Source organism: Pinus tabuliformis, chromosome 8 (assembly GCF_031772625.1).
Source record: "Pinus tabuliformis cultivar Carrire ecotype Pingquan chromosome 8, CPIR1, whole genome shotgun sequence".
NCBI classification, from domain to species: domain Eukaryota; kingdom Viridiplantae; phylum Streptophyta; class Pinopsida; order Pinales; family Pinaceae; genus Pinus; species Pinus tabuliformis.
Window position 1 is genome coordinate 1,935,870,888 of NC_142294.1, and position 26,667 is coordinate 1,935,897,554.

General features: G+C 36.3%; 1 protein-coding gene across 3 annotated transcripts in view; it reads right to left on the minus strand.

Annotated features, from left to right (window-relative positions):
- The window catches only part of LOC149244243 (tRNA-specific adenosine deaminase TAD3-like), a 402,166-nt gene that overhangs the window by 135,791 nt on the left and 239,708 nt on the right, over positions 1-26,667 (minus strand). For all 3 annotated transcript variants that reach the window (XM_089374771.1, XM_089374770.1, XM_089374769.1), the window contains one exon: positions 12,890-12,972. In XM_089374771.1, the coding sequence (XP_089230897.1) occupies positions 12,890-12,972 (83 nt within the window). The remainder of the gene's footprint in view (positions 1-12,889; positions 12,973-26,667) is intronic.

Sequence of the window (26,667 nt, forward strand, 5' to 3'; positions counted from 1 at the left end):
TCCATCCATCATCATGCCATCCTAAGTTCATGTATCATCTTTGTCATCTCATCTCTGCTCTGTTGAACACTGATATAGATCATGAAGAAGAATTAATCGAAAGTGAGTCACAAGACCTTGTCACTCTCCGCTAACTAAAGTCAGTCCACATAACCTAATGTAAAATCGCAACCAGACTTGTTCCCAAGTAGTCAAGTTTGTTGAACATCATTCACAGTAGACATAGGGAGTACGATAGTACATGATGCATCCATTAGTAGTGCTATGGTCCCAAACCACTTTTCCCAACTCATTGGCCAGATGAGAGGTACTTCCCATGTGTCCCAGACTACATGGGTAGGATGATGTAGGAACACCAATAGGGAAAGAATATATCACATCCTACTCATAACCACACGTAGGGAAAGGAGAAACCACATCCTACAAACACATATCACAACCACACGTAGGGAAAGGATGAACCACATCCTACAAACACATATCACAACCACATGTAGGGAAAGGATAAACCACATCCTACAAACACATATCACAACCACATGTAGGGAAAGGATAAACCACATCCTACACGCATGCAAACCACCGAGAGTAGGGAAAGGATGAACCACGTCCTACATGCATGCCAACCAATCATTCGTAGGAAGGATCCTACTTGTGGGGAAAGGATGAACCACGTCCCACCGACATGTCAACCATCAATTGTAGGGAATGAGCATCCTACATGTGGGGAAAGGGTGAACCACATCCCACCGACATGTCTGAATGCAAATACCTGTATGCATTTCTCATTGGGGTGTCCAAAGGAGAAGGTGAACCACTCATCCTATGCATATGTCATCAACAGTAGGGGAAGGTGAACCACTCACCCTACATACATGTGGGGAAAGGGTGAACCACATCCCACCGACATGTCTAAACGTAGATGCCTATATGCATCTCTCACTGGGGTGTCCACAGGAGAAGGTGAACCACTCATCCTGCTCATATGCCAGAGGAGAAGGTGAACCACTCATCCTATGCATATGTCATCAACAGTAAGGGAAGGTGAACCACTCACCCTACATACATGTGTCTGCAATCGTAGGTGAAGGTGAACCACTCACCCTACACACATGGCATACATCACAGGGGAAGGTGAACGACTCACTGTGTACGTCGCGCACCTATAGGGGAAGGTGAACCACTCACCCTATGGTCGCTTGTTGTTCAAAAAGTACCCCATGTCTTCAGGAGCTCCTAGAGCTTAATATTCCATTTTAATCAAAGATCCCTTCATATAGGGGATAGAGCCAGGCTGCTTTCTGAAAATCAAGACTACATCTAGGTGATGATTTCGCTAACTTAATCATCAATCACTTCACCCAACAACATATATATACACGACCTTTTAATAAACATATTAATTTGTAATTAGCCATTTTTGCAGCAGAGATCTTAGCAGCACTTAGTAATCCTCTGCTTCTAAATGAAGAAAATATTTAACTATTCTTACTCCCTCTTGCATAGGGAGATCACAAGCCTAAGCTTGTCTTTCCAAAGAGCAAAGTGTCCATCTGGCAGCCTGCTCATCATGAGATCCATCTACTTTGTAGATATAAAGGTGGACCTTAAGAGATACAACACTTAGATGTGCTTTTACCATCAATCATATTGTCAGCCCTGCAATTTTCTGAGATGAACTACGGATCATATTATTTAATGAGCAGTTGTCCATTGGAATCAAGGCTTATAATGAGAGACAACATCAATGGTTGTGTAGCTCCTTTGAATATTGAGAAGGTAACCATCTAATGTAAATCTAGGGACTTTATAATTCCCTCTTAAGATAATCATCTGGATTTCAATCATGATCTTTTCATGTGAGAGATGAGGTTTACTATGTGGCTACGACGGCAGAAGTGTTGCACTTATGTTTCGGGCAAATCACAGTAAAAGATAAGCTATCCAATTTAACATTTGTCTTGTTCACAACTTTGATTGTGAACAAGACCATAACTACAGGATTGTAACAAAATTGTTGGACTAATATAGATGATGTTGATGCCATAGAGCTACATATAGAAGTTCTAGCTCTAGATCTTTGTCTTTTCTGGAAAGATTTTCCTCCTTAAGAGATTCAAGTCAATTTGACCTTGAATTATTGTGCTCCCTCTCTATTGTTACAAGATTATTGCAATCTTTACCAAGTTGTTATGACAACTATGCTTTATGTTACAAGATTGATGACAGGAATGCCACAACCATGTAATCCTAGATCAATCACAGGTCATAATTTACTGGGTTACTTCCTTTATCATAAACAATGTCATTGATTCACTTGTTCGCAAGATTCATTGTCAGTAAGGTCTTGTTTTACTGACACTAGACCATTTAAGGAATGTAGGCGTACTATTCATAAACATCACAGGAATATTATTCTGAGAAATTATTAACCTTTATCAAGGACTCTTGACATGAGTACAATTGATGGCCTCTACTATTTCTGATGCTGATCAGATGCAAAATTTGAAGATTCTTTTTGCAAAGGATAGTGAGAAATTTTACTGCCTTTCTCAAAATTTGATAAGTCATCCTCCCAGTCCTTATACAAACTGTCAAAACAGCATAGTGCTCTTCCAGTCTTCACAATAGATCCTTCAAAAACACTTAATACCAGGTAAGCTATCTGAAGGAGTGCCTTGGAATTGTTCTGCACATATTTATGGATAAAAACAAGAAGGTAAATCAACAAGACAGTTGTAAAAAGGATAATTAGCCAAAGCATAAATTTGCCACTAATCATTAGATCCATAACAACTAATGATCCCGCAGAGTCAGTAGAAAATATATGCCTTCAAATAATGATCCTCTTCGAGAGCGGGTTTGATTCGCCTTCTGTACCAATATTCCAAGGTTGTAAAAAAAAACTCCAATCATGTATCAATATGTATAGCCTTCTTTAGACAAGCATCTACTGGCGAACAACTTAAAAGCATTAATCGGTACAAGGGCCTCATGAAGCTAGCACAATCAAACAACTTGGTGAAAAAGATAATGACCTTAATCTTAAAGTATACATTTGCAGTTCTCCATCGAGAATTCAATTCTACATTCGGAGGTTCAATCTCCGCCCACTTGCTACTATTTTTTTCCTTGGAAGGAGAAATACGTACAACCTGAGTTCTTCTCAAAGGAGGACCTTGTTGTCATAACGGATGTGTGAAAATTCCTAGATCTAACAATCTCGAGAATCCTACTGCAACCAACTGAATCTACTTCACCTAGATTGTAAATTACATTACAAGCTTATTTCAGATTTCTTCTTGAAACATTGAAGTAAATTACTGAGGCAACCTACACCAATTAAATATGATTCTGAAACATAGAAACTGAGCAAGGAAAATAGAAACACGTAGGATAGTTATTTTTGGACAAAAGTCCATGGAAAAACCCAATGCGAGAAAACTGATGCAGTAGCTCTGAGGGTTTATTATTATTAAGCAGTAGCAAATTCTGAATACATCACCGAATACCTCACAGCAATGTTGTGAACATCGTGATTGGGATTAAATTGATGAGGGGAAAAATCGGCAAATACAAAAATATTCTTTTTTTTCAATTTTTTTAATATCTAAAACATCTACAACATAAAATAAATGCATTGACACATAAATATGATAAAAGAACTAATATATAAGATGTGTAATATCATTTCTAGTGCTACATCACACATAACAATGAATCATGTCCTGAATAGTAAGTCTTGAGTCCCAACTCAGCCTCAAAATATCAGCAAAAAATATAATAATGCATCTCATATCATGAGTCATAATGTCATATACAATGAAATGAACCAAATAACTAATACTACTAATTTCCTCTGCCCCTCTCGCGAGAAAATGCAATAGCTTTCCCTCTAGATGTAGATGGCGGTGGAGTTGGCAGTGAACTTTGTTGTGCTCTAGAAGCTGAAGAACTAAGAACTACAGGAGGTAGACCACGTCCTCTACTATTGATAGGGGTAGCCTGGGTAGGTGGTGTCACCTCCTCCTCCTATTTCTTCTCTTGTTGCTCCTCCTCCTCTTCCTCTACCCCCTCCACTACCTCCTGCTCTAACCAATCAGCGACAAACTCCATGAGAGGTCTCTCGGCCTCAACCCTCCATGCAACAGTGGTGTCAATCCCATCCAATGAGACCATGTCATTAAGTCGTTGGGACTCCAACCTATACAAGGGTCATAAAATAATAATTATAAAAAAAATAGTATTTAATGAATTCAAAAAATTATTTGGAAATTTGGAATATTTTAAGTTTTAACTTGTTGCGCTTCTTAGTGTGTATTTTTTCAAATACACTCCAGTTGTGCTTGCTTCCTAAGGAGCTACATGTTTGGCTGAGCACTCGAATGGCAAGCCTTTGCAGATTGGGTACTCTGGCACCATAGCTTCTCCACCATGTATCTACAACAAAATTAAAAATAAGATAAACATAAGAAAAAAATGAAAGTTGAAATTTGAAGAAAAGTATGAAGTTATGAACTTGAAGAGACAATGAAATTTGAAACAAACTAAAAATTACCTGGCATTTTAGTCTTCCTATCAACCACAGCCATGTCAAAGCTAAATGTTCCACCTGTCATCCGGTATATCTCCATTTCTTTGGATATTTTTGCACGTTCTGCTGGAGATGGAACCATCCTCTGAACACAGGTGAAGAATCCATCCATGACCTCAACATCAAATAAGAACCCACAGGGGTAAGCAAATGTGGGGTTCAAATAGATCCCTTTAGCATCAATGGGATGATGGAGTGTTTTGTTCTATCGTTCATCAATCACTTCCCATAGAAGGAGTTGTTTCTGAAACCCCTCATCTCCCTTATCATCATAGTAGTTCTAAATGGATTCTTTGGCCCTGTCCATGGCCTCATACAAGTAGCCCATTGCGGTCTTGTCACCATCAACTAATCGAAGAACCTTTACCAAAGGTTCAGTAATGTTGCACACCTCCTGCACTCCCGCCCAGAAGCTTTCCTAGTGTTGTCGCACAGAATGTCTAGGCACCGTGACAATGCTCAGATCGGGGGTTGTCACCCTGATCCCCAATCTCTTCGTTTAAGTTGTCTCCCTACAGCAAGCTAAGGGGGGTAGACCCTATGGAAAAATGGAATGAAGAAGAACTAGTTGGGAACCAGCCAGTTTGGGAGACATAGTGAAGCGATCAAGTACTTGATTAAGATTTAGCAAGACTTATAGGATTTGATTAGATTTTAAACAATTGATACCAGTGCCTTATGGAGTCACTGATCTTGCTAGGGAAATTAAGACCAAGTAATCGATTAACAACTGTTGCTTAGATGAATGACTATTTTATATGAAATGCAGGTCCTAAAACTAATGTGAGATGCAAGAATCTTGGTTAATTTTAGTTAAACGCCTATTTAAATGTGAGCCCTTCAATCCTTTCTGTGTTGAGCCTAATTTCGTAGTAATTGGTAGAGTGAAGATCAGGAGAAGCACACTAAGGCGTGATTAACGATACCTTTCTTGAAATTCTAACATACCCGGTGCCTCCGGTGCTGCAGAGAACTATGGCTCTGACGAATGCAAGGTCACCGTTTTAAGTATTATTAAAACAGGCTTCTCAACAAAAGACAGATGGAGATCTATCTGTCTATCGACCAAACTTATGCTTGGAAGTAAATTTTATCTATGCAAAGTTAACTTATATGCAAATGCACAAGAAGATGAGATGAAGTTAGACTCGAGAATGGAAAAAGTTAAAAACACTTATGCGGCAAAAGCCCTCAATTACCCAAATGAAATGCTCGCCTTTTTTTAGATGAATACTTAGAAAATAAACTCTTGAAGATACTATAGTTAAAACACCAACTTATTTCAAATCTTCTTGATACAATTAGCTCAAAGAGAACAAAAACAACTTTGCAATTCGATATCAATGTCAACAGATGCTCAAAAAAATACTCAGTTTATGAAACAAAGGATATGCATTTTATCACAATTCCATGACATAATACTTAATTTTCAAAAATTAATTTTTAGGACAACAATAAGAAAAACTTTATGACAGCAGCAATATAACAATGAAAATAGTAAGCTATCAATGATAGCTTTATGCCAAAAATTTACCGAAATTTTCCAAACTTCTTGTTGTGTCTAAAATGCAGATGCAAATTAGAGTTTCATTACTATCAATCCGAGTAAATAACCTTCGAGGATCATCCAATATATATGGACTTAAGGATAAATTAAACTAGCCTAGGTGAAGAAATGCCAAAGATCCCTTACAAGAGGTCTTTCATTGGGATCTCCAACACCTATTTAGTCATTTAATCAAAACGAAATCTAAAGACATTGTGACAAGTGTAAGAAATATTAAAGCTCCCTTACAGGAGACTGTCCATTAATATTTCTAACATCTTAATCAATTAACTAAGAAATGAAGGCATTTAAACATAATTCAAATTGATTACAGGAAATATTGAAGCTTTCTTACAAGAGACTATTCATTTATATTTCCAGCATCAAGATATTTAAACTAATGAAACTAAAAACATAAATGAAAGAAATCTTACTATACCAAAACAAGTATGTAAGTGAGGCAATGGGGGCCTTCCATAACTCCACAAGCACGCTTGGAAAGAAGTCAAATGTAGAAAAAAATCCAAGCCACTTTATTTATCCTCAATTGCAAATTGCAATTACAAGCTCCAAGTTTTACATTCCAAGAGGTCCTAAGCTCTACATTACAATGATTCTAAAATCTAAAATTACAAATGACAAACTAAGTTTCTAAATTCTAAAAATTAAGATTACAAAATGAAGATTACAAATGAAGGAGATAACACTCCTATTTATACAAAAGCTATGATAACAAACTCATAAATGTAAATCCACTATTCCCTCCTTTGACCCACATATTTCTCAACCAATGGTGACACATAACCCTATCATCCATGATCTCCTCCATGAGGTCCATGATCTTCTCCATGAGGTCCATGATCTCCTCAAATTCGAATTTGAACATAGATTGCCACATAAAGATGCCTTGGAAGCTTCCTTTGTATCTACACATGTCAACAAACTCATTCTAACTGTTAGGTATAAGTATATGGAGATTATTTTCTAAAGTTTAACCATAAATTTTCTTAAAAATACTAAGAATTAATAATGTTTTGGAAAACACAAAGATAGCCCATATAATGATGAAAGTGAAGTTGATGTGGTGACATGGTAGTGGAATAGAGGTGAGAAAATGTGTGAATGGAATGAAAGTGGGATGTATTTTAAGGATAATTCTTAGGCCCAACACTTGCTCACATGAATTATCATAAAATTTCAGCCTGTTGTAATGTGATTTCCGAAATTATATCAGATCTAATGTACTTATTACAACCAGCAATTAAAACATGAAATAAGCCTAATGATGAATGCCCAACTCAAGAAATTAATTCCTTAATGTATTAGACAACTTAGGAACTGATTTTAGGCTAACCCACATGAAATTTTTCCACTGTTATATTTCAGACTTCAGAAACAGAATTATTCAGAGATAACAGTGACCCAAAATGTAGATCTAGGCCAAATTCTTGATACACATCAAACATAAATGACTTATTAATGTATTTAGCAATTTTTTAGTTAATTTCAAACCACTTAGATGTGTTTTTCACCACTATTAGAAAAGTATATGACTATTGTAGCAAATAGTGAGGAAAAAGATGGTTTAGATATCAAACTCTTAGGCCCTAGGACTTGAAGATCACTTGCCCAAGTTGCCAAAAAAATTCAATATCTGAAACACAAATTTTTACCAAATTTTCTGCAAAAACCCACCAATGATTAGCTTCAGAAAATCAAATATTCAAATCAGAAATGGAGCAAGAGAATCTAGGGCCAATGAGAGCTAGCACTAGGCCCAATAGAACTAGTGTTGGGCTAGGAGAAGGCAGATCTAGGCTTAGGAGCCCCAAAACTTGAAACCCTTGTTTAAAAAAAAAAAAAAAAAATTGCTTCAGATCTTAAGATTTAATGCAAAATCTTTAATGGTTGGCCTTGTAAAAAGACTTGGGATAAGATATTGCCCTCCAGAACCTAGATCTGTCTCAAAACCCCCATATCTGCTTGAAAAAACTTAGATCTGAAGATTTACTTGGTTGATTTCTCAAATCTATTCCTACAAACAATCTTTGAGCCCAGATCTTGCCCTCCAGGGTCTAGATCTAACTCAGATCTGAAGATTTTCTTAGACGATTTCTCAGATTTATTTCCGCATAAGTGAAAAGAGAAAAACCCAATACCCAATATGTACAAAAATAGAGAATCCCAAAAACCCAAGTGTTAAATTCGAAAATTATGTTACAAAATTTTAGATCTACACAAGTAAATAACAAATCTATACAAATAATTTATAGATCTATACAAATAGTTTACAGATATATCAGATCTGAGGAGTATGAGTCCAACTCCGCTCCCAGATCTGATAATCTAAGGCTTTTAATAGCCAGATCTATTAAAATTTCCATAAAATATTTAAAATATTTTGAAATTTTAAAGAGGTACTAGCCCAAAAACACCCTGCAAAAAAAAAAAAAGGAGATTATTGTTAGATAAATCCTAAGGCTTATATGAAGTAGGCTCTTCAGAAAATATGTGTTGAGAGTTGGCTGGTCCAACCAAGGACTATCCCCAAACGCTCATTGAGAACCTGAGAGATCTTCTACAGACAATAGATCAACCATCAAATCAAGTAGAGAAATAGAACAACAATAAAATTATGAAGAAATAGAAATACCTTTTACTTCAATTAAAATTTAAAATGTTACCCTAGATCCAACAAACTGAATAAGGTACCTGTATTCAGATTATTCTAAGAGAGTTATTGATTGATAGTTTTCACATAATATTAAGCAGATATTTAAACAATGTTACCATAAATTCATGAAAAAGAACACTACAGCACGTTGAAACCCCAAAGACTTTTGCATTAATTCAAAAAAAGTATACAAGAGAGCTTAAGAGCTTAGTACACGATCAAAAGATCGGATCAACTGACTGAAAAATGACCTCCTATTTAAAGATAAATCCTCCAACGGCTAGTTCGAGTGATCCTCGTCAAAGCAATCTCGACTGTTGATGAGGATCAAAATTTCTTTTAATCTCATCTGTTGAAATTTTAAATTCTTGAAGAAATTCGAATTTTTCAATTTAATGCATTTTAATTAATTCAAAAATTAAATTTTTGAATTAATTTCCTCAAAATTTTGACTTTAACTTAACTCTAGGGACCAAAGGCTTAAAATTTAGCAAAATAATTAATTTACCTTAGTCCCGAGACCTCTTAAAATTTAATTTTGAAGAACCAACGAATTTTGTCTTCGGAGAATTTAAATTTACCTAGCACCTAGACTTAATTAAATTTATGGCTTAGGATTTTAATTAATTTTTGAACAGAAAATTTTAATTAATTAACCTATGAGAGGATAAATTATTTTTCCAACCCTCAAGACACTTTACATCATGATTTTCACATTTTTTACATATCAAGGGGGGAAAACCCATTTGCAAAAAACCCTCACAGACCACCTAGTTCTGCGACACAAATATAATCTAGCAGATCAAGCAATTTGTAACAAAACAACCTAACCAAATAGTTAGGATTATTCCCAAATCACTTTTACATAAACTCAATCTAGAACACTAGGACTTCCCTAAGATTCCAGTGACAAAATCCATTCCGGCTTTCGGGTAAGGCTGAAGGAAAACTCTACCGACCATTCGATAATGGATCGGTGAGACAAAAAAGCTCCCGGAATGTAGATCATCACCAGAAAAGTAGGTTTACTTAGGTGATTACATACACGACACGAATCTGCTGAAATTATTTACATTATACACATGCAGGTTGGGTTTCCATTATAAGATGATGATCAAGCTAATGATGATAGCTAGACGACACGAACACATCGATCAGGCACTATCCCTTTTGCGAAAAAAGGGGGTGTACTGCTATGGGTTGTTGACACGTAGTGGTCAACACCTGGTATGAAACTAATATGCATATGGCCTCTCCCTCTAGTTTGCGGCTAAATGCCAAAGCACGCCCCTGAAATAAACATTCTCTTCACATCCCACATAGAATTCAAGAGGGATTGAAAAGATACGAAATTGGTGGCAAACCATGTAATAGTGGGGTTCACCAACTCTTTGCTGATGGTGAATGTTCTCATCAAATGAAGCACAGACGCATGATTATATATAAATTTTGTAATGTTTTTTTATGAGTCAACAATATCTTTGACAAAAGGAATTTTTCCTATGTCCTCCAACATCAAATCAATGCAATGTGCAGCACAAGGTGTCCAAAATAAAATAAGATGCCTCTTCATAAGCATCTTGCCAACAACAACATAATTTGCAGCATTGTCCATTATGACTTGAACAACATGTTTTGCACCCACCTCCAAAATAAACACATCCAGCAAATCACATAATAATTGTGCATCTTTGATATGTGCAGATGCATCAACAGATTTCATAAACATTGTCCCTTTGGGACAATTAACCAAGAAGTTTATAAGGCTTCTACCCTTTTGATCGGTCCAACCATCTGACATCACAGTTTATCCTGTGTGTGCCCATGAAACCCTAAACTCCTCCAATCTCTTGGTGAAATCAACCTTTTCATTTTGAAAAATGTGGCCTCTAAAATCATCATAACAAGGGACTTTGTACCATGGGCCAACAATTGCAACAGCATCAGCAGCAGGCTGGAAAAATGGATTATTCCTTGCAACATTGAAAGGAATATCACTTTAAAGAAAAAACTTGCCCAACAACTTGTCAACTTCTTCTTTCTCCTTTTTTTTAATAATTGAAGAGATAAATGTTTGTGAACCAGACGTGGTTCTAGGAACAAAATATGATGAGACAGCTACAAGGTTGGTTGTAGATATTGATGTTGAAGTAGAACCCGTGCCACTTTCATATTCACCTCCTAACACTCTACTCCCTTCTATTTGACTCTTCGGAGCTAACTTAAACAGTTTGGTTTGCTCTATTTCTTCCAATGATCTGAGGGCTCTTCGGATGATTTCTGTATTTGTATTGGTGCAAGGCCCTACCTCATGTCCAAGGATTTGTGCAAGGTGATACTTCAATCTGTATACCCCCCTTGTCATATGATGCCCACACAACTTGCAAGTCAAGTTTGATCTGTCAAACCCTCCATCAGGTTCACCAAATTCCCACAGAGGGTCCAATTTCCTTGGCATGTTTGTAACTTGGTTGAACTCTTGAGTTTTAATGTAAGATAAAGTTTGAAGTTGAACCTAGGGCACAAGAAGAATTGCAAGTTAAAAAAATAAAAATAAAATTTACATAGAATACATTGAAAATTTGACAACAAAAAAAAAAAAACTCAACTCAATGCAACAATAATGGAAAAAATGCACATTCAAACCCAAACAAAAATGATGCAAAAAAATAGAGCACAAGAAGAAATTAAACTTATAAATCTAACAATCAAGTTTTTGCATTTTTTACCAAAATGAACTCTCTCCAGTTCCACTCAATGCAACAAAAATGAAAAGAAAAAAAAACAATCAAATCCACTCAAAAATCATTGATAATCAATAGATTATAGAAACCCAAGCAAAAACAAGAAAAAAACCAAAAAAAAAAAAAGGCTAAATTTGGTGCCCATACCTGGAAACCATGCTTTGCTGAAGAAATTTGGTCCAAATTCAAATTTTTCTTGCTTGGGATGCTAAAATCTTTCGCTTTTATCCTCCTCTGCCCTTGTAGATGACTTCCTCTCCTCCTTAGCTCTCAAACTTGCCCACTGTCTGAAAAAAATGACAAACAAAAACCAAAAATCGGCTTTAAATCCTGTTGTTTCCGCCACTCACGATTTTTACTCGTCGGATCGCGATTTTTTCAAAAAAAACAGCGATTAAATCGGCGGATCGAAAAAATGGCGATGTTTGCAACACTGGTCATAGCCACTACTCCAATGTTCACAACACTAGTCATAACCACTACTCCAAGTTGCCACTAGACCACAACCCAGTGAACTAATCCTAAGTTGTTATCTAGTCATGAATTTTTAAAAGTGGAATGCTTAGACATTCAATGGCGGCTTATGTGTAACTATCAAGGAGGAAGATGCATCTCTCTTATCATCCTTGCACAAGCGGTCATCTTCGGTGAAGAAGCTAGTAATGCCATAGGCCTCACATATATCTAAGTGGATCATGAAAACAGAAAACAAACATGCGGTTGCTTAAATATATTATAGACATGATGATAATAGCTTAAATTACACCCTCTCTAAAAACTGATGGAAAAAGTAGGGTAGAAGTTGGAGCATGTGACCTTTCACTTAAGTATGCTTTGGAAATGACACATTTAATGGTCATTTAAGTCGAGCTTAAACTAAACATGTTACATTTTTGCTCTCTCCCGGGCATATTTTCTGATGTGTTCCCTAAATCTGGCCAAAAATTGTTGGAATAGCATATTTGAGTTGTTAAATCTCTACAAACTGAATGCCCCCATGGATCTTTCAGGGCTCTGAATCCGTTTATTATTCAAAAATGCATTTCAAGAAATGAAAAATAACAATCTCACCAGGTTCTGACAAAAATCGAAAAAATGTAGAACAGTTACACTTCACCATTAAGTCAGATCTCATTATTTGAATCTTTACACTTCACCATTAAGTCAGATCTCATTATTTAAATCTTTAATTCTCACTGATGGAACAATATCATAATACAATTGGCGTATTCTGAGATAAGTACAATAAAAAAAAAAATTGGTAGAATAAAATAAACAATGATTTAATAGTAAAATAGTTGATTAAACAAAAGCGATACTACTGCACATACCAAGCATTTGGATGGTAAGATGTTGGCCAATATTGACATTGTGCCTCCCATTCTTCTTTAGAAGCTGAAGCATACTTTGGAACCTGAAAACAAACCAAATAAAAATAGACTTCTGAAGATTAGTTTCCATAACTACTCATTTATGAAGAAAACAAACTTCCTTTAAGTAAATGAAGTAAATTTCTAGGTTGAGTTAAACGGAATTTTAGGTTAGTTTCTTTGCTCATTTAGCCAACAAATGGCTATCTTGAGTGTTGCTTTTTAAACATGCAATTCAATAAATTGTCTAAGTCCAAGAGCAAAAATGCAAATCTAGGGGAAACCAAGGGCTTCACCCATTGCCACCTTGGTTAATGTCCCCTATATTTAGGCTGGTGCTTTTCCAACCAAGGGGAGAACCTCATAGGATCACGAATCAGCCCTTACAATGCTGTTACAAAACTCAAATTAATGGAACAAAGTGTTTTTGGGTTTTTCAGTGTTAGGATGGAGGATCCCAACAACAATAGTGCCTAGTCTTTTGGTTTTGAAGTTGAGGCAACAAATGGAACTTGAAAGCATGTGAAGAAGATGGGATAAACCACCCATTGGCATATTAGCAAGCATTATCAATCATGAACATATCTGATATATAAACAACAACCAAGTGAAATGTTAAAGAGAAACACAATAACACATCAACTTCTTGCAGAAAAATAATGCATTAACGATAAACTCTAATCAGTAGGAACAGCCTATGAGTGAATCAACAGCTCCTCGGTGCATCAAGATTTATCTGATATAGAAGAGAAGATGGGGATTTTACAAGCACGCTTCAACATCTCTTCCAGAAAAGAACAGCCACTATAAGAAGCAAAATGCAGTCCTCCACAAAAGATATGGTAGGAATAAATCAAATTGTGACCTTACACTTATATTAGGTCCTTGAGAAAAGATGAAGAAAATGAAGGCGTAGAGATGTTATAAAACTTTCAACAGCAACAACCAAACATGCCAATCTTCCTCTCCTGGAATCACCCTCTGCAATTGAATCTTCTCCCCCTCATACTGCTTCCTCCTCCAACAACCATTCATTATAATATTATAAAGGAGACTTTAGAAGGTCATAGATCCATCCATTCCTCCAAGAAATAAAAATAAAATACAAGCTTTGGAGTCCTCTTCAAGTTGGGTATTTCTCATTATAGGTGAGAGAATCGTTCAAAGAAAAGTTTGAAATTTGAATGACTTATGATGCCACTTGACATCTCCATATGCCACATACTCCCGCCATATTTGAGTTAATCCTGGAGCACTGCTCACATAATAACTTCCAAATCCTTTTCATCCATAAAAAAATGCCACAATAAGGTATATTTAATCTCCCAAATAAAGTGCTCCTCAAGAAATGACTAGTGTGACCTTTTCCTTGATGAACCAACCTCAAATTTAGCCCTAGGAAACCTCCCAAGAGGTGTGACATTCCTCCTTTCATGAAATAAGTTGATTGTAGAAAATGGGATATCTCCGTTTGTACAACGTTGCCCTAGTATGGGTTTATTCTTCTTGTCAAAAGCATCAAGTGAATGATTTGGGTCACAAAATCTTCCTTGGATGAAGTGAGTTTTTCTTCAAGTGTGCCATTAACTTCCTCAACCATGAAATCTGTTGGCCTTCCAAGTTACCTCATAAGTGTTAACACCATGTTTTGGGGTGTTTCATTGCTTAAATTTCTAGACAAACAACAATTAGTGCAAAAAATGTAGATTTTTAATGTACCTTGGACAAGTGGTTTCCCATGGGTTGGTCTCTACCTAGGGAAAGGTGTCCAAAACTAAGTTGCAGGAAACGTGGCCCTAGGGGTCGTTTCCCCAGGGGAAACGAAACAAAACGCGTTTCCCCGTACCGTACGGCCTGGAAACGCGTTTCCGGCCGTACGGCCACGTTTCCCGAAACGGAAACGTGGCCGTACGGCCGGAAACGCGTTTCCAGGCCGTACGGGCCACGTTTCCCCAAAAAAACAGTTGTTTTTTAATTTATTTTTTTTTAAATTTGTTTTTAAATTTTTTTAGGGTTTCCAGGATGTTCTAGAAACCTATTCTAAAGTTATAAAAGAGCAGTTTGTCTCATTCTCTCATCACACTATTCAGCAAGTCGTTTCTCTTGGAGACTGGCAGTTGTTTCAGCTAGGGTGAAAAAAGCACTTATGAGAATGTTTCCTTCTCATCTACATAGGGAGATAAAGGAGGAATTTTCCAGTTTTGCTGCAGGAATAGATGATTATGCAGATATATCAGCTTTGGAGGAGAGAAGCACCATGAATCCAGTTAGGTGGTGGATTTGTCATGGAGCAAATGGTGTACATTTGCAAAGCCTTGCCATTTGTATTCTTTCACAAGTGGCAAGCTCTTCATCAGCAAAAAGGAATTGGAGCACTTATGGTTTTATTCATTCTGTGAAGCGCAATAGGTTGGGCTCACAGAAAGCAGAGGATCTTGTTTATGTGCACTCCAACCTTCGCCTTGCATCTCGTAGGGGTCCAGAATACAACAGTGGTCCTTCTAAAGAATGGGTTGTGGATGCAGAAAATCCTGATTTGGATCTCTCTATTGCTGCCCTGAATATTGAGGACGATTTTGGAAGTGGAATTGGTGCATCATCTTCTTCAGCACCACCATCCACTGTTGAGCATTCTGCTGCTTCTATTTTTGATGAGGATTGTTATGATGAGGATTAGTCTTTTGTGACTTGTCTCTATAGTTCTTACAGCCTTATAGTCTTTATTGTACTTGCAGCCTCATATACTAATATAAATAAAGGCTGATTTTGGATTTTCCAGTTCCTATATTTTTATTTTCATTATGTGATTATTCATGACTCATGAGTAAATGTGATGTAAATTTAATCTTAATGTTTAAATGTAATAAATTATAATCATATAATGTAAATGTATCATTAATGCTTTATGATTGCACATACATATATTAATAATTTTTAAATATTTCTAATATATATATATATATATATATATATATATATTCGCGTTTCCCCGTTTCCAAAATTTGGGGAGGTCGCGTTTCGTATCGCTTCCCGTTTCGGAAACTCGTTTCCGTTTCCCCGTTTCGTGCAACCTAGGTCCAAAATAATTATTTTCCTAAGTGACTTTATAAAGTGAAAATGACTTTATAAATGGTAAAGTCAATGTTAAATTATAAAGTGAAAAGTTACAATAGACATAAAATACAATGTGGGTACTTTATTTAATGGGTGAGTTAAAAAATAGAAAGTGAGAATTAAATACACATTTATTCTCATCCCTTGATCTAAATAAATCTGAGCCATTAGATCTTGGGGTTGCCCAAAAGTCATTTAGAGAAACAAAAAGGGGAAAAGAAATGACACACTGCAGTCATTCTTCATGAACAGATTGGAGAACGGAGGGTGAGAGCTGAAGAAAAATTCTGAAGGAGAAATTTGTTGCAGCAAGCTGAATGAGTGATTTCTGGGCAAAGCTGGGCAGGGAAATCAAGGCATAGAAGACAGCAGAAGGTACAGTACTAACAACATTTAATTTTGTGAGTTGCACGCCGTTCGCAAGAAGTTTTTGAAAAAAAATGAAAAGCAGTACAGTGGTACAGAAATTTGTACAATCCGTACAGAATTTGTACCGTACAGTCAATGTTTGTATTGTACATATTTTTCAGCTTCAAGTGGGCATGGAAATCGAGGCAAAGTGGGCACGGTTTTCAAGGAGTTTTGGGCTGAAGAGATAGTTGTATTTTGTTGTTTTATTTTGTCTGCAAATGTATTTTTCCTGAACTTGAAAGATAAATAAATTTGAAGAGCTCTCTAACAGCGTTTCCCCGGAGAAGATTGAAGGGGTTTTGCATGGGTCTAAGTTGACCAAAAATCTGTGTATTTTTATGTGTTGTTGGTCTATTTATGTCCATATTTATTTTCAGCATGTGTTGACAGTCCCATGTGTCTTAATCTAAAAATTTCATTTCCAGAATATTATATGTTGAATGTATGTTTATGGGAAAGGGCATTTAACTGAATGGGAGTAATAAGGTGGAATTAAAACCAGGTTGGGATTGCAGGAAACTTTTTAGTCATCAAATTTCAACAAAAAATAAATTTCAACCGTCCTAGACATTTCCCAAATCTTAACCATATAGATTTTTAGACTTAAAACTGTTATGAAATAAAGACAAAACAGAAGTAGACAATATTTCAATCCTTAACAACCCCAAACATTTAAACAATCCAAGAGAAAAGATACCAAAATGTTCTCATAAGTTTCAGCCCTCTAGGGAAATCTTACTATGCATAAACTGAGTGATAAACCAGATCTGAAAACTTTTATTACAACTGTAATAACAGCAACAAATCTGCCCTTATATTCCAATTATAATGTTAAATCATTTAACATAATAACACTTATGTCAAATCTGCAAAACATATACAGCTGCGAATTACAAGACATGAAAAATATACATGACTAAAATTCAAATATGGAATCTACACAGATATTTACACAGCTGAAAACCTCATTAAATATACATAATATGAATTTCATGTATGTATCATAGCCTTATCATAAGCCTAGTACAATCCACTAGCTCCCCAAAACCCTAGCTATGAAAACCGAGAAAACCCTAGTTCAATGAAGGAGCTCCAACAACACATGAATCACTCAAGAAAGTCCTCCAAGTCAAGACATATCCTCTTCTTCTTCACTTCTCCAAGTATAACCTAGGATTTTATCTCAAAACCCTATTTGCCCAATCTCCAACTAATGAAACCCTAACCTTAGAGGTCAAGATGCTTCAACAACAAGAAGACACTAATGACTCCAAGAGAGAGAGAAAGAGACCAGGTACATTAGAAGGTCCAAAAGAGAAAGGATGAAAATTGCACTCCACTTGATCACATCTATAAATGAGTTATGATGTTACGATACAAAAGGAGACTCTCCTTCCTCTACATATATGAAGGTAAGGGAGGTTGACAACACATTAGTGGGTCAATGTCCTTACAAGCAACTTACCATAATGACTTGCAAGCTCACAAATGTGGAGCACTACACTCCAAGGGAACACATGTCAAGCTCCAAGGTCATGGTGTACATGATTAGGGTTTAAAAGTGATGTAGCTACAAAAAATGTGTCCACACTCTTCTGCCACAAGGGCACATAGACTCCATTGCTCCTACTATGCCACGTACTCCACTAGGTCCACTCTCCCTACATGAACACTGTCACAACCCAAGCATCCTTGAGCCATCTCCAACCCTCCATATAGGAATCCAAGCTACCCCATCCTATCTAAGGCATGATGCCCTCCTTGAAGAAGCACAACATTCCTCCTAAGTAGGGCATTCTCGAAGCAAGAAAACATCCCTGTGTGGCCATCACGAAGGATTTCACACAAGTTGTCAAGAGAACTACAACACCCTAGGTAAGAATGTCAAGCAAGCACCCAACCAAGTTCAAGCAACTACTAAGTAAGCCATCTCTAGATTCAGGTGGATATTGGTGGCCACCTACCTCTTCTACTGTCTCAATGGTTCTCTATCTTCTTGGCCATTTTTCTCTATGATTTTGGGTCCCCAAATTCCGGGGTCATTTTGAGGCCCTAAACAATGATTTTTGACAATTCGAGGGGCCAAGGATTGCCATGGCATATCTTGGCCCCAATGAAAAGTTGTGGTCCTCGGATAGTTCTTTCCAACTAGCTATTATGCACCCCAAACAGATATTGTATGCAAAAATTGCACCCCAAAGAAGTTGATGTGCCAACTAACCACCATGGGGCCCACAAACCTCTTGGTGTTTCATCTTCTAAGGTTAGGTCTTTGGACCTCTAGGTTTCTTTATTTATGTTAAAAGGCCATTCTTTCGACCTCCTGTAATAGCTTTTGCAAATGCATGTAGCCACCATCTCTCTTTGTTCAGAGATAGCTACCACCATTCTAGCTAGTTTGTGTCCTATAGTATTATGCTATTTCACTTATTAACAGAAGTTGGGTTTTCACCACAGTATTGTAATCTTTGCTATGTTTCTTTGTGTGTGTTCTATCTACTTTCTTGCATTTCATTCATTCCTTGTACAAACAGGATAAATGGTATCAAAGTAATATGTTCCTTATTTTTTCTCGGTGCATATCCCCGACGAGGTCAAGGTATAGAGAGTTGGGTTTTGAGCTAATTTCACTTGGGAACAATTGTCTTGCAAACCCAAGCAGCCTCCAATGGCAGAAGTAAAGAGAGATGACAAAGCAGGAGATCCGATCAGGTTGTTTCTGGAGGAAGCACTCGCACGACAAAGTAATGAGATGACAATTTCACTTAGATCCTTCAATGACTGCCAACAACGATCAAGATACCTTCAACAAATGGCAATTTTGAGGTGCGACACTCTTCAAGATACAAGTTAACTTTAATATCCCCTTATTTGAAGGCCAAATAGATGCAAATGCTTCGAAGAAATGGTTAAATATGTTAGAGGGCTATTGCTTTGTCCAAAACTTTTCCGACAATGAGAAGATCACCTTCATTCTCCTGAAAGTCATTCCCTATGTTAAATATTAGTGGGAAGGTTACTGGGAAAGACACAATGAAAATGGGTCTGTGATGTTCAATGCAGGACCAACTTGGGCCGCTTTTGTTGATGCCCTCAAGGAGGAATTCTAACTTATAGGGAACTATGATACCAATACACGAGATGGACAACTCTGCGACAAGAGAGTGTAACACAACTCTGTTATAGCGATGGATTTGTTATGGGATTTATGTCCTTGGTTGTATTGTTTGTGATCCTTGTCGCCTTGGAATGTATCTCCAGGAGTTTAGTGCACTAGACTTTCCCTACCGTCGTGATGGAAGAAGTATAGGGCTTGATTATTCTTAGGTAAGGTAGAACATTCCAGTTGTTTTCCCATTCCTAGTTGGTCGTCTGCCTGATTGCATCTACCAACGAAGGGAGAGTCTCTAGGTGGGTGGGGCTCTCTAGTATTGGGATCCCAACAAAGTTTGTATACACAACAAAAATATTCAGAATATCTGGAATATTCAGTTTGGAATCTTGGATTTACCACAATGATTTTGTAGGAATGCCTACGTTTCGGGTCCATAAGTGGATCCATCATCAAAACATAAAAGCCTAAGGAAATAATGTCGAGAGAACAACAATATATATACACAAAAGAGAAGCAAACGGTAAAGTGAAGAAATGTCAGCTCTAATGAGAAAACCATAATAATATAAAAGTAATAAATAATGTAATATTCTAATAAATTAAAAAGGAAATTATTAATATATTAAACTAAAATATATAATGATAATGCTTTTACTATATAATTAATATATTATAATTTATTATTAATGTAATAATAAGAATACATTAATTAATATTATTATTAATGAAGCATTAATATTATGTTAATAATCAATTTATTTTGAGATTAAAATTATTATTGATGTATTAATATTATGTTAATGATATTATGATGTTAAAATTATATCATAATAGTATTATAATGATAATAATACTATATGAATGTTATTATACAGAGTTAATAATTAATATTATAGTTAATTAACATTAAGTTAATAATTTGTACTAATTTTTAATTAACCTTAATACTGGTACTCTAATATTAATGTAGTGTTTGTTATAAATAATACAGGGGTCAGAGGGAAAGAGGAAGAGAAAGGGAACAGGAAGGATAATCTATAGGAGAAGGTAAGGGAGGTAAGAATGGGGCAAAATTTAAGATTTCTTAAGGAGGTGAATCCAACTATTGTTGATATCAAGGCCATTGTCTCTGTTCAAATTGTTAGGGTTTTTGATGATTTCCAAAGCTTCTCTAAAGCGTCTTCTTAAATAACGATTTTCTCTATCATTAATTTCAGTGTTTTTAAGGTTTATATGGTGTTTGGTTTTGATGTAGTGCTCAGCAAGGGCGAAAGAGCGAACACGTTCATTTCTAATATCAACAACATGTTCTTTCATTCTGATTCTAAGAATCTTTTAGTTTCCCCAATGTAGCATTTACCATAGGAACAAGTTATTTTATAGATTGTTATGAATATAATTCATAAATAAATGTAACTATTAAATAATCAAATATTGATTATGTTAAATAGTCATTAAGTTAAGTGAAAAGGCATGTCTAAAAGACATGCCTAGTGACAAAAGGACACCTGCTTAGGTATATATATGCAGGTCCTCATTGTAACATTCATCACTTGTACATTTTTTTATATATAATAAATTATTATTACAAAATATCTCGTGTATTTCACTTTTAAGTCAACAAGCTATCAATTTTTATGCTTCAGTGGTATCAGAGCCATGGCACACAATATAATCATGCGGGTCTTTGAACGCTTTCACCGCACAATGTGCCATTACGTTCACGCATTGAATGCGTTGAGCAATTTAGTAAAATTCAAGAAGCATTTTAGCGTTTAGAAAAATCATTTGCAGAAGTTAAAGAATGTCGAAAGGAAATCAATAATAAGGAAAATGATCTAGATAATGATTCTGATGAAGTTGATATAGATCAAGAAGATTATAACGTTGAAAATTCAGATGAAGTTGATGTTGAAGGTAAAGGAGAAGGAGCAAATACCGAACCAGTTAGAGAACTAAGTGATCAAGGTGATGATCACCATGTAACTCATTCAACAGTAGATATGCATGATGTTTTTGGTTATTCTGGCAAGGAAGAACAACCCGAATATGCTTCTCAGCATAGTCCAAAGCAAAGTGTTGGTAGGGTTACTTCAGAGGAGGGAAGAAGTGAACAAAGGGGATTACATCCGGATGATATAATACATGATGAAGTGGATCAATATGAATCAAAAGAAGAACAACAATATGAGCAAAGGAAAAAGGAGAAACCATTAGTCCCTCCCTTAGAGCTGGAGTTTCCATTACGCCCACCTCCAGGTCAGCCAAAACCAATGAATATTCCAAATGAGGAGAAAGAGAAGGCGACTCAGAAAGAAAAGAAAGATTTGGGACAACAAAAAGATTTTGATCCAAAGTTGGCAGATGAAAGAGCGCTTGAAGTGGAGAAAGAAAACCTTGAGAATGTGTCAAAATCACTAAAGAACCTTGAACTTCAAATCAAGGATAAAAAATAGCAAGTTGCATATCTCAAGGAGGTCTTGCTTTACGAAAAGAAGACAGCAAGGAAAATAGCTAAACTTGATAAGCAACCAAAACTCCTCGAGCTGAAAGAAGCAATCTCTCGGATCACACAAAAAATTAAGAGCAGCGAGAAAGAATTGGAGAAAAAGAAAGATCATATCACCTTCACCAACAACAGCCATGAATTTGAGAGGTTTATGACTAATTTGAAAGAATTGAAGGTCGATGTATTCCACAGAGGCCGACCTATCAAAAATCACAAGGAAATATTGAAAAATGAATGGCCCCAAATAGTTTTTAGGACCCCTAGAAGGATTTGGGCATTGGCAGAAGACAAGGATCTCAGTCTGAAAAATATTAGGCATTTTATTCTCGATGAGTGTGACAAAATGCTAGAATCTTTGGGCGTAAGGAGAGATGTACAAGCCATTTCCAAGATGACCCCTCATGACAAGGTGGTCATGATTTTTACAGCCACACTGAGCAAGGAAATCAGTACTGTCTGCAAGAAATTCATGTAGGATCCTATGGAGATATATGTTGATGATGAGGCCAAGCTCACACTTCAAGGGCTAGTTCAACACTATATAAAACTGGCTGAGGTGGAAAAGAACAGGCAGTTGTCTGATGTTCCAGATTATTTAAAACATGGTGAGTCCAGGTTGCACGAGGAACCCGAACATTGTGTTCTTTACTTGGATGCAAGCACTAGAAAAGCAATGGTGGCCACTGCAGAGAAGAAACTGTTGGATCGTCACACACGCGATTTTGGATAAAGGATTTACTTATCTCATGTATGTCAATCACATTCCAAACCTTCAGTGCGTGTACTCTCTTCTTTCTAGGGTTTCAATGTTATTTCATTTCCGAGGATCAGGCACAAGACGGTTTCTCATTAAAGGCAAATCCAATGACTTCGTCTATGTCTACAATCCACTCACACAAACTGCCAACCACCCGCCATCCTTGTTGCCACTATCATCGAGCTACCATCAGCTGTCCTTGTTTGCTCTTCGTTGTCTGCCGTCTTTCCTTCCCACTACCCGACAAACGACAGTTTTGTCTCATTCCAACCCCATCCCTTCGTTGTCACCGTAGTCCTCTGCTCCATGCTACCATACATTTCCACAGTCTGCAACTGTTTTGTGGCAACACCGAACACCAGACCAACGACGTCCACCATTTCGCTGCTCGTCTGCAGTTTCATCTTCGAGCCAGCGTGTAAATCCATACATCGTGTCGTCTAGTGGCCAGCGTGTAAGTTGTCATCCATCATGTCGTTTAGTGGCCAGCATGTAAGCCGTCGTCTGTCATGTCATTTAGTGGCCAGCGTGTAAGTCGCCATCCATCATGTCGTTTGGTTGCCAGCGTGAATCTGTCGTCCATACGTCTTGTTTTTGGTTCATATATATAGTTATCTATATACGTTATAGTTATTTATATATAATATAATTATATAACATATATATATTATAATTATAATTTAATTAATTAAATTATTTTAATTAATTAAATTATTATTTAAAATATATATATATATATTATTTAAAAATAATTATTATAAAAAATAAAATAAAACAACCTTATTAAAAAAGAAAAAAATCGATAACCCTGGATTCAAGACAGTGTTACCAAGCGAATTATATAGGTAGAGGTGCCAATGGCGTCGAGTTACATATGCCAAGATGACAAATGCAAACTGAGGAAACTAACGACAATAAGCTTTGAGGACAAAGCTTCTGAAGGAAGGGGCTATGTTATGAATATAAATAAATAAAATAAATGTAAATATTAAATAATCAAATATTGATTATGTTAAATAGTCATTAAGTTAAGTGAAAAGGCATGTCTAAAAGACATGCCCAGTCACGAAAGGACACCTGCTTAGGTATATATATGCAGGTCCTCATTGTAACATTCATCACTTATAAATTTTTTATATATAATAAATTATTATTACAAAATACCTCGTGTATTTAACTTTTAAGTCAACAAGCTATCAATTTTTATGCTTCATAGGTCCCTTGGTGTTGATGTGGGTCAATGTGATCTTTGACGGACCTCATCTCCTGATAGATAGTTTTCATTGGTTTGAAAGCAATGGAGAAGTTCTTCTTTCTTAGAATTTTGGCAATTCTATCAGTTACACCTTTAATGTATGGAAGATAAATCATTTTGCATAATGGTTGGGGTTCATGTGGGTGGAGCTTCCTTTTCTCAACCTTTTTGAAAGCTTTTCTGATATCTTCTTCTTTGTAGCCAATATTTTTGAAGGCCTTGATCAGATGGTTCTTTTCTTGGTCAATGTGTTCAATGTCAGAAATTCTAAGGGCTCTTATGGCAAGAGTGTTAAGAACACCAGTAATTTGTGAGGGGTGATGGTGGGAATTTCCATGGAGGTAGTTGTCGGTGTGAGTCTTCTTTCTGTGGACTTGGTGTCCTAAGGTTCCATCAGCTTTCTTGGTGACCAACACAAAAAGGAAAGGTATGCTATTGTTTTCTTTAGTCTCCATGGTAAATTAATGTTATTAGTGTTGGAAAATTGAATAAGGCGACATTTTAAATTCATATTTTCCATTACATGGCATTTACTTGTGACATTATATTATTCTTCTTATATTTATGTTTAATTCTTATAAGGTTGATACACATCCAAAAGATGAAGAAATTAAGTTAAAGGATCTCAATTGCTTTATAACAAATGAAGACCATCATCCTTTCTTCCTGACATTAGATATCAATGATCGTCTTTTTCATAATTGTATATAGGATTCCAGTGTATCAACCAATGTCACGACCAAGAAAGTTATTGATCAATTGAATTTGAGGATTTCTAGGCCCTATCATAACATTTGCTCTATGGACTCGAAGAAAATTGAAGTCCTTGGTGTAGTTAAAGATTTACAGGTTTCCTTGGCTAACTATCCATACAAAATCATCACCATGGACATAGCAATTATTGATGTGCCAGATGTGTGGGGAATGCTTCTATCAAGAAAGTTTGTAGCCGATTTAGGAGGATGTATTCAAATGGACTTATCATATGCTACTATTCCTGCGACAATCGGTGGTATGGTCAGGTTATACAGAGAAGTAAAAAGAAGATATTGTGTTGAAGTTCCAAAGAGGCCACAAAATGGCAAAAAGATTGAACCATAGGGTCATCCATCATAGTATGACACTGAATTCATTCAGTCGGTTTACCACTTTTCTTCCTCCAATTTTTCATCCCACTTTCCGAGCAACAAAAGAAGCAGGCTTGAACTTGACAGAGATATGCAACACAGTGATCAAAATCTTCATCAACCAAAAAGGGTCAAGATTCAGCAAGGAACATCTGACAAACAGCCTATGGACCTACCAACATGCAGATAGGTGTTCTGGATGGTACCACACAGATGACATTTGATGCCATGGGGCATCCTTTGTATAGTATATCTAACCTTGCTCCCTTCCATTTATGTCGTTAGTTAGTTTTCTTTGTAAGCACTTATGTTATATGTCTTTGCTTTCCAGTTTGTTAGAGTAGATTTTTCTATTCCAACAAATATTCTATATATGCATGATGATTTTGATTATGAGTGGATATCTATTTGATGGACTTCTATTTTTTGGATATCTATTTGATTATGAGTGGATATCTATTTGATGGACTTCTATTTTTTTGGATACAGGATTCTGGATTCTCACATTGCTCTGGTGAAGCAACGTGTCCCCATATGGAACAAATAGTTGTTGTTGGAAACAAGTCCCTAGTTAAGAGGTAGCTTGGGTATATTCCTTTTATAGGAATGAGTAGATCCTCCTTAGTTGAGAGGGAGAGGTAGACATATCATTCTTTTCTTCACAATGCACATTATGAAGAAAGAATGGAGGATTGGGTAAGCATCTGAGACTGATACTGATACTCGTTGAAGATGAGGTAGGGCATCCAATAGGCAAGAGTAGTCGAAGAGGAGATTCCATGAGGATGTGTAAATCCAAGATAAGAATGATCCTAAAAGGACATACCTTGTGAACATCCAAATGGGGTATGTGCCTTGAGAGACAATGATGAAGGTGTCTATAAATCATTGTCTCCCTAGCATTGTGCTCTAATCTAGTGGAGAGATAGAGTTGCTAGTCAAGGTCTTACTATATGACAATGCTGGTTGATATGATGAGATGCATTGATATAAGCTGAAAAGATAGCTTATGAGATGGCTTACCAATCTGACTCTTCTTATGAGAATTCTTCAGTATGAGAATGTCCATGTACCATCTATGTATTATGAATACCTCCCTAGTTAAGAGGGAGTGTTGAAATATGTAACTAGGTTCGATCTTCATAATGTCTTATGTAATCTTGATTTTATGTATTTGATGTAAAAAAGAAAAGAAAAATTATTATTGTTATTTTATAGCATGGGTTTCATGCTCAAGATCAATTTGTTTTAGGTCAAAGCACCCATTGTGTGCTTCTAGGGTTTGTCATAGAGTCAAAGAGTCAAAAGAATCATTGTCATATGTAATAGACCCTATTGGGCATCTTGTATCAAGTCAAAAGAATTTATTTGAGTCAAAAATTGAGTCAAAGTCCTTCCAAGACCAAGTCGGCCTCATGAAGGCAATGCGTACCCTTTGAAAGCCTATAGATA